At 33.6% G+C, this 8,639-nt stretch overlaps 1 protein-coding gene and 1 long non-coding RNA gene across 2 annotated transcripts; one reads left to right on the forward strand and one right to left on the reverse strand.

The window, feature by feature from the left end:
* On the forward strand, positions 1 to 2,187 carry LOC130459891 (uncharacterized). Its single transcript, XR_008919616.1, has 3 exons — positions 1 to 135; positions 935 to 999; positions 1,964 to 2,187. It is a non-coding gene; the product is annotated as an uncharacterized lncRNA (long non-coding RNA).
* Positions 2,188 to 3,108: 921 nt separating this feature from the next.
* LOC110789287 (protein ENHANCED PSEUDOMONAS SUSCEPTIBILITY 1-like) lies at positions 3,109 to 7,906 on the reverse strand. The gene is made up of 3 exons (XM_056826795.1): positions 7,752 to 7,906; positions 6,920 to 7,423; positions 3,109 to 5,173 (listed from the first exon to the last, which is right to left on the reverse strand). Exons 1-3 carry the CDS (start codon positions 7,837 to 7,839, stop codon positions 4,389 to 4,391), a joined length of 1,377 nt encoding a protein of 458 aa, XP_056682773.1. The 5' UTR covers positions 7,840 to 7,906; the 3' UTR covers positions 3,109 to 4,388.
* Positions 7,907 to 8,639: the final 733 nt, after the last annotated feature.

The raw sequence follows: 8,639 nt of genomic DNA on the forward strand, positions 1-8,639 counted from the left end.
GCGTTTTTGGTTCGACCAACAACCACCAGCAACCACCCGTGCCGACACCTGACCCGACCAGCGCCACCTCTGCTAGCCGCCGCTGTCCCCGCCGTGCCCTAGTCACCGCCGGCCAGCACTCCTCCTCTCCTTTTGGTTGACTTTCTTAAACCCTAAGTTATTTAAATGTTTTAATAAGTTTATTGATTTTTGTTTATGTTTCTAGAATTAAATTATTAATCTTTATAATTAAATTATAATTTTCAGATTTGGTATTGATATTATAAATTAATTATTTTCAGTTTTGGTTGATTAATACATAAGTTAGAGTTTAAATTAGTTTAGTGATTTAATTCATGATTTGATTTAATAAATTTATGATTTTTAAGATTTAATTACTAATTCTCAGATTATATGTTGTCGAAATTAATTTAATTATTTTCAGATTTGTTAATTACGTTTAAATTAGGGTTTTAATTAAGTTTTATTAATTTAATTCATGTTTCGTGAATATAAATTATAAGTTTTTATGATTAAATTAGATTTTCAGATTATACATTATGCTTAATTGATAATTTAATTTTCAGATTACATAGTTGAATTGAAATAAGGAATTTAATTAGTAAAGCATGGATTTTTAAGGTTTTAATGTTCTAAAATCATAATAGAATGATTATACATTATTAAAGCTATTATTTTTATGATTCTAAGAATGTTAATTATGTTTTGGAGTAGTTTGAAATTAGTTATATTGCTGAAAATTTAAAGTACGATGTTTGCAAAGAGTTTTCAACGAATTTCAATCACTAATTCAATAATTATGATGCTAGGAAATCAAAGGTTTAAGTTTTGATATTGGGGAATGTTCTAAATATGTTTAGGATGCATTTAGAATGCTTTGTTATGGTTGCCAATGATTAGGAATTGATTTGGGTACGTTTCTTGATTATGTTAGGCGGAGAATTCTTTGTGGGTGACTTTTGAATTCGTTAAAGTGGCCTATCAGTTTGTTTACACAAGGTACGTACATACCGTGTGCTTGGATGTGTGTTGTATTGAGAATATGATGAATATATTTATGAACTTGTTTATGTTGGAATTTCATGTTCAATGCCGTTGAATTAATGCGTTGAGCATAGAACTTTATTTATAAGAATTGAATCATGTTAGCATGGAATATTGATGCAAGCATGTTGGTTTTGTGGAACTTTATATTATTTAATATTGGTTTTGATCTTTATTGATCGTTGTTCCTCTTTAGATTTTCAATACTTTATAAGGGCCGAGGACCTTGTTTGGTAGTTGAACCTTGTGCCTAATAAAGGTTTTTAAATATGGATAAAGGAAGGATTAAAATAGTTGGAATTGGCTCTTGGTTGAATGTTGTGATCACTGGTTTAATTCAAAGATAAAAGAAGTTGTGTTTACTTGTTGAATATAATATTTATGTTTGATGAGTCATAACCAAGTATTAAAAGTTAAGTCATGTAAAGTGAAAATGAGTAGCAATAGCTTTAGACTGTGCACGTCTAAAGTGACGGACAATCAGGAGTTGGGGTCATGGGTAGCCTATGGCTTTTTCTGGGGCCGGATTGATCACCGGTTCTATTTTTATTTAAAAGTCCCTCGATATCGCAGGTCATTGGGGTTTACGGAGTCGCGCTCGTACCTCGTCTTCCTTAGTGAAGAAGAAGAAGTTTCTAGTAGACAACTCAGTCCATTGACTATTTCAATTAAAATAATGTTAATGATACAAAGGTCTAGTTCAGTCAAATATAGTTTTCAAGTCAATATATTTTGATTATCCTTGCTTATGTTTTATTTAGTATCATGTTAGGATTGTTCGTTTAATATAGAATCATGTTAGGACTATTATTGATTTAGTATGTAGTACTCAGCTTTGCTGATTACGTGCTTTTGCTTGTGCATGTTGATCATGGCTATGCCTTATTGATCCTGTGATGACCCAATCTTTGGTGAGCAGTCTCTAAGGATCAATAAGCATTGTCCATCTGCAGGTTTGAAGATGTTGCATCATTGGGATCGGGAATAGAGAGCTTGTATTTAGTTTTGTTTTGATAAGTTGACTTGGGTTTGTTTAATCGGACTTTAAACTTGTCGTACTATTTATATTTCCTTATTTTCTTTTATTGGTTTTTGGGATTAAACCTGTAATCGATTATTTATAAACCTAAAGTTAGTTTTATGTTTTCCGCTGCAAAATTCTGAATAAGCCGTTACGTTTTCACACGGGCGATAATGCCTTGATAATTCTCTACGTTTTATAAAAAAGGTTATTTTAGAAAAGAGAGAATTGTCGGGGTGTTACACTTTGCCACTTTCTTTCCTATATATACTTCCACCAACACAAACTACACCAAATCCTTGTTGCTCCCCATACAAACGATAATAGTTATTCATAGCTTCCCAACTACTAAAACTCATACCAACAACAGGGGTCGCCATGACCGGACCATTTGTACCTTTTGTCTTCTTAATAGGGGTACTATAAAGTGCAGAACTTCTTCCTTCTCCACCTTCCCCATTACCTAAATCTCCAACAACCTCATCCAACTCCGTATCCTCATTAAGTTTATCATCATTTGCCACAAATACTTCTTCATCCAATTCATCACCTGCATCCAGTTCCTCATCATAATCATCAATTACTTCGTAATCATTACCATCTTCAACCCCATCATCAACATCTTCATCAACATCCTCATCAACCTCATGACCCTCATGACCCTCATCACCCTCACCCTCATCATCCTCATCACCAAGTAAATCTCAATGCTCATCTAAAGAATCTTCATCCAGTTGATTATCAACAACCTTCATTACCAACACAACTTACTTACTGACTAAACAAAATAAACAACAGAAGTACTAAACTATATATATTCCATAAATGTATATAGTTTGGTACAGTAACAATAACATCCTAACTCAATAATAATAATGTATAATGTATCAAACATCGTTTAATCAGTAATAATAAATCATTAATCGTATAATCACTCATTAATAAAATCGTTCATTCATCATAATTAAATCGTATAGAATATCAATACATCATTATGCTTTAAAACTATTTCATTTCAGTTCCTAATTTCATTGTGTTCCTAATCTGATTATGTTCTAAAGCAAATCATATCAATAAATTTATTAACCATAACCCTAATTATTAAATTCCTAAAATGATTCATTCATGCTTGTAAACTTACAATTCTAGGAAGATGAAAATCTTTCAAATTATTGCAAATTTACCTCGTCTAGTTGTAATCTTCTCCTTCTTCCCTCCACTGTCCTGCTTCCCTCCATAGCTTTTATTGCCAACTGAACCGGATCTGATGCCCTTTAAGTGTCCAAACCCAACCCAGCTCTGGATTTAAATTAATAGGAATAACGGAAACTGAACCGGATCTGGATGCCCTTTAAGTGCCCATTTGCGAATGAAGAACTATTTCAGTGCCCATTTGCAAATGAAGAACTATTTCAAGATTTTGGACAAAATAATTTCGTAGAATTAATAAATGGTTTTTATTTGGAGCAAATTCATTTGTAATTGTTTTAATTTGGAGTAGAGAAGATTAATTTGTAATAATTTTTTTTGGATCGCGGAAATTAAGAGAAACAAATTTTTGGAGGAAGGAACAAGAAGAACTACTAAAATGAAGAACTAACAAATGAAAGAGGAAGTGGGAACCTTTGGTTTTGCCGCCAACAAAATTTCACGGAACTTTGGCGCAATTGGTAAAAATTTCACTCTCTCTCTAGCATTTCAGTTGGCGCCAAGTAATATACCATTTTGCTTTTATTTTCTCAGTTTAGTAGCCCCACAATTGTATCATATGAATATATACCATTATTTAATTTCCATTATAGGTTTTGCAATCTATAATAATTATAGATTCAGAAACTCTCTGGCTTCAATGTATGTAACTGTCCCCTTGTCTTAGCCGTTCACCTAGGTCAGCGCCCTGCCCCACGTCAGTGCCTTGTTGGCTGCCACGTGATCTCTCGAACATGTCCACCTTGCCACGTCACGGAAGGGTATTTTTCCCCTTAACATATCACCTAGTTGCCACCTTTTTTTATTGTTTGATATTCATATTTGTACGACACTTCTTATTTTCAAATTCATGAATTACATTAATATCAAACCCATGAATCCATGATAGAAGGAAGTGGCAATTAAGTGGTACTCAAATTCAACTACAGAGGATTTAGGTAATTAGGTTCCTCATATATAACACACACGAACAATAGAAATATTATTATTCAAACCTGAAAATAAACTTTGAAACATAACATGCATGCATGCAACAATTAGAAAAAAAAAACATGGAGATTGAACTTGGCTATATCTGTTATACCTCCTTATTATTCCCTGCCTGTATATATCCTTACTTTGGTAATGAAACTGCAGCCATAAATTCATCATGTGTTTCAAGAGCTTTCATAGAATGAGGAGGCAAACATATCTCAAAATCAACACTTCCATTTCCTTCACACCCTGGATAAGCAAACACTACACCCACAGCTTTATTTCCAGGTCCGTTACGTACTGCAACCGGTTTCCCTATCCCGAAATCATTTCCATACATGTCAAACCTCGGCGAGTGCTCCATAGCTATACTGTTATAGTCATGAAGGTCTGTATGGTGATAACAATAAGGAGATTTTAACCAATCTTTGACAAAATCACGCACAACTTTATCAGTCAGATTTACAACGGACTGGTGCAACAAAGATGCTGCCCACCCTAAATTGTTATCAAGTAATTCACCAGCACTAGTTTTTGTTGTTATTCCTTTAATACAAGTACCAAAATAGTTTTGAGGTAAAGGTGGATTTAGCCTGTGTCGGTTATTGGCAAACATGTAGTTGTAGATAACTTGATCATGAGGTAGGTCGTTTGCTCGAACCGTGGACCTCCACACAAGTGCAGACAATGCCTGGAAAGAAGATATCATGTCACTGGAATTACTTTCTTTGTTTGCTTTTGTTTTTAAGGTTGCTATTGATTCGGGCGAGAAATGAAACATCTTTTCTCTGAGTTGAGGAGGTTCAAATTTCTTTACAAATTGGTTTGGATGGGTGAAGGGTAGTGGGATAGGAAGAACACAACCTTCAGGAAACCAACGGTTGTGTATTGGCAGACGCGAAATAGAAACATTGTTTCCGCTACCTGTCAAATATAACACAAAAACTTAGGTTAATTAACCTTGGCTCTGATACCATGTCAAATATAACACAAAAGCATAATTATTCCCATATCTCAACGTCAAATATATAGCTAGTACAAGCTATATATGTATCTAACTATCTATTCCTAACTCAAATAGGTAAGGATCTTTTACCAAATTAGCTATTTTTCAAATTTTATTTACCAAAATGGCTATTTTTAAATTGTATTTCCCAAAGTAGCTACTCTTTTGTCTTTAAATTAAAAACTAATTAACTTTTGAGTTTTTTGAAAAAAAAAAAAAACAATGAACCAGTTTAATTTTTTAAATAGTGAACCGTTTTGATTTTTTGTAAAAGTAGTGAAACGATTGACGTTTTGCTTATACTTTTAGCCTCTTAGCAACTTCACAAGTTCTTTTATAGGGACTTGCGCGCTCGCAAATATTATAAATATAAAGAAATTAGTTCAACCGTTGTCGCGGATATTGTTAATTTGCTTAAATAAGCGAATTCGTTGTGTTAAACGAATTTGCTTGGCAAACTCGATCAACCAAGAATTTAACATACTCTAATACCGTGTGCGTGAAAGTATGTGAAGGAGAAGAGTAGCGCGTGCAATAAAGGCGCCTAACAGTGCAAATTTTTGCATCTTTTATCCCTACAAGTCTGACCACGTCACTATCTTACTATAGCCAATTGTATTTTTTTTTTTTTTAAAAAAAATTACTGAAATTCTCATTATTAAGTATGAAACTACGAATTGAATAAAATTTAATTAAAACAATGAATTGAATTAATAATTAACTTATTATTGGAGCAAGAAATAGCAAGCAATGGTGTAATTGAGAAGATGATGTGTCATAACAAACATAATACAAACTTGGAGTTTAGGTGGACAAATAACAAACGTGATTAAAATATTAAAATAGGTAAATAAACGAACTTAAATTATTACTATGGTGTATCGTGTATCTATCGAAATTACAACATCACGAGCAAAATTTATATTATTTGTGGCAATTTCAAAAAAAAAAATGGAGTATAAAGTAGACAAAATATAAGATTAATAAAAAAAAAGATCAGCACACTGTATAAAAAAATTAACAAAACCAAACCGGTTTAATTGTTTTTGCCAAAAAATTAAAATAGTCATTTTGGTAAATACATTTTAGCTAGTTTGGGAAATAGATTTTAAAAGTAGTCATTTTGGTAAATAGAATTGTAAAAGTAGCTAGTTTGGTAAAAGATCCAATAGGTAAAGCTAATGCACTATTACTGTTTTTTTGGTGTTGGCACCCTTTTCACCCTTATAGGTAATCCGGATTCGGGCCGAGTTTTTAGGTGGATATCTTTCAGTACCCTCCCAATTGTTGTTGTGAGGGATCGAACATGGGTTTTCCCTACCAAGTTCAGCCCCAATCACCACTGAACTAACAAACAATTGGTAATGCACTAATCCTATTTTTATTTGGTGTTAGCACCATTTCCACCCTTATGGTTAATCCGAATTTCGGGCCAAGTTTTTGGGTGGATAACTTTCAGTACCCTCCCAATTGTTGTTACGGGGGATCGAACACGGGTTCTCCCTACCAATTTCAACCTCAATCACCACTGAACTAAAAAAACAATTGGTAATGCACTAATACTGTGACTCTACTAACATTAGGATATGATATTACGGAGTAGTAGTTTGTAGTATAATATACTTGTAACTTAATAAATGATTATATTTGTATCTTAACATTACCTCTATGTATCTCGGACCATACATTCCAGAAATGCCAGTATGAAGTTCCATCAGAAATAGCATGGTTGATTGAACAAGCGATAAAGACCCCGTCAATGAGTTGAGTAACTTGAACTGATAACAAAGGTTTTGAGTGGCCTTCATAGTTTACAGCCTCTTCATTGTAGTCGAAAAATGACCGAACTACAAAGGGAATGTCGTCATTTGGTGAGAGGATATCAGACACAGTAAAATCTAACGCAGTGGCGTGGCTAAACCGTGCGCCAGGGCCTTTGTTGCAATCAACAAAGACACGACATTGATGCTGATCTTCGTCGAAATGCACGACAAGTTGACCGGCTAAGGGGTAGAAATGGACAAGAGTGTCAGAAAGAGATTGTTTAAGGCTTTCGAGGAAGGAGTGGATTGAAAACTCGTTATCGCCATTTAAATGTGAATTAGGTTTCATGAAGAGGAGACCATCTTGGATGTAATGGTAAGAAAGCATGATTAGGTCTAAAGGAGCTACTCCCTCCGTCCCGGAATACTCGACCCGTTTTGACCGGCACAGAGTTTAAGGGACTTGAATTGACTTATTTAATTTAATAGGTAGTAGTTAATAGTGGGGTATTATTTAATGTAGTTAGTGGGAAATATGTAAAGGGGTGGGGTTGGGTAGAGTAGGGGTTGAATTTTTAATTATTTTTTGTATGGAGTAGGGGGTAGGTGGGTTAATAGGGGTGGAGTGAGAAATAATATAATATTGTTAGAATATTTCCATTTTTAGAAACAGGTCAAGTATTAAGGGACGGCCCGATAAGGAAAACAGGTCAAGTATTCCGGGACGGAGGGAGTAAATGGTATGGGGTTTTTGATTCTGAAACCTCATTTTTTGGCTTCACATAACATTCTGATATTTTCTTAACAATGGAGGATTCCATCTTCAAATCTTTTTGGAGTTTTTATTTTCAAAGTTGGGCTGATGAGAGTTAGTTGTTTACACAGCTTTGAAATGGACTACATCATTTCCTCAGGTATATATATAGGCGCAATGTGGGTTCATCTACTTTACAACATTTTACTTATAACATTCACTTTTTGTAAATTAGTAAAATTACATGGTCAAAGTTAGAATATGAATACTCACAAAACTAAAAATGTTCCAATATAATTTATGAAATGGAGAAAGTATAATTTTTCCTTTTTAAAGAAAAAAAGTTTTAAAGCCTGTTTTATCATAGTTATTATAACAGAATGGTATTGGAGGAATTAGTCAGCCATTTAGGTCTACAAGTGACCAAATTATTTTATACATTTTTTTTAATGAAAATTAGACCTTATTTTTTAATGGAAATTAGACTATTTTCGACACATTTTTTTAATGGAAATTAGACTATTGATCCAGTTATTTTATACATTTTTTCTAATGGAAATTAAATTATCTTATTCACCTTCTCCAGGTGTCAAATGTGATGTTGTACCTGGTCGGCTGGCCGTTTTAATCAAAAGTTGTCCGCAAGGCCCAAATGGAAATCGGAGAGAAAAGCAAGTAATAGAAACTGTTATCCGGTTAGTCCATCGCTTTATGGCTTACAGGAGTAGCTGGTTATCCATTTTTGCGGTTTTTAATTCTAATGTTTTGTACTACGTATGAGTTTTTATATTTGCCGGTAAATACCACTACCATCTTTTCTGAAAGCTTTTCATATTTCTCCTGATTTCATTGCAATCTCTAACCATA

The sequence above is a fragment of the Spinacia oleracea genome, chromosome 4 (assembly GCF_020520425.1).
Source record: "Spinacia oleracea cultivar Varoflay chromosome 4, BTI_SOV_V1, whole genome shotgun sequence".
Taxonomy (NCBI): domain Eukaryota; kingdom Viridiplantae; phylum Streptophyta; class Magnoliopsida; order Caryophyllales; family Amaranthaceae; genus Spinacia; species Spinacia oleracea.

Coding starts and splice junctions, on each gene's coding strand:
- LOC110789287 (XM_056826795.1), bottom strand. CDS start 7,839: ATGGAATCCTCCATTGTTAAGAAAATATCAGAATGTTATGTGAAGCCA. Junction 7,424..7,751: donor AAAAACCCCATACCATTTAC/TCCCTCCGTCCC, acceptor CGGAGGGAGTAG/CTCCTTTAGACCTAATCATG. Junction 5,174..6,919: donor ATGGTCCGAGATACATAGAG/GTAATGTTAAGA, acceptor TATATTTGACAG/GTAGCGGAAACAATGTTTCT.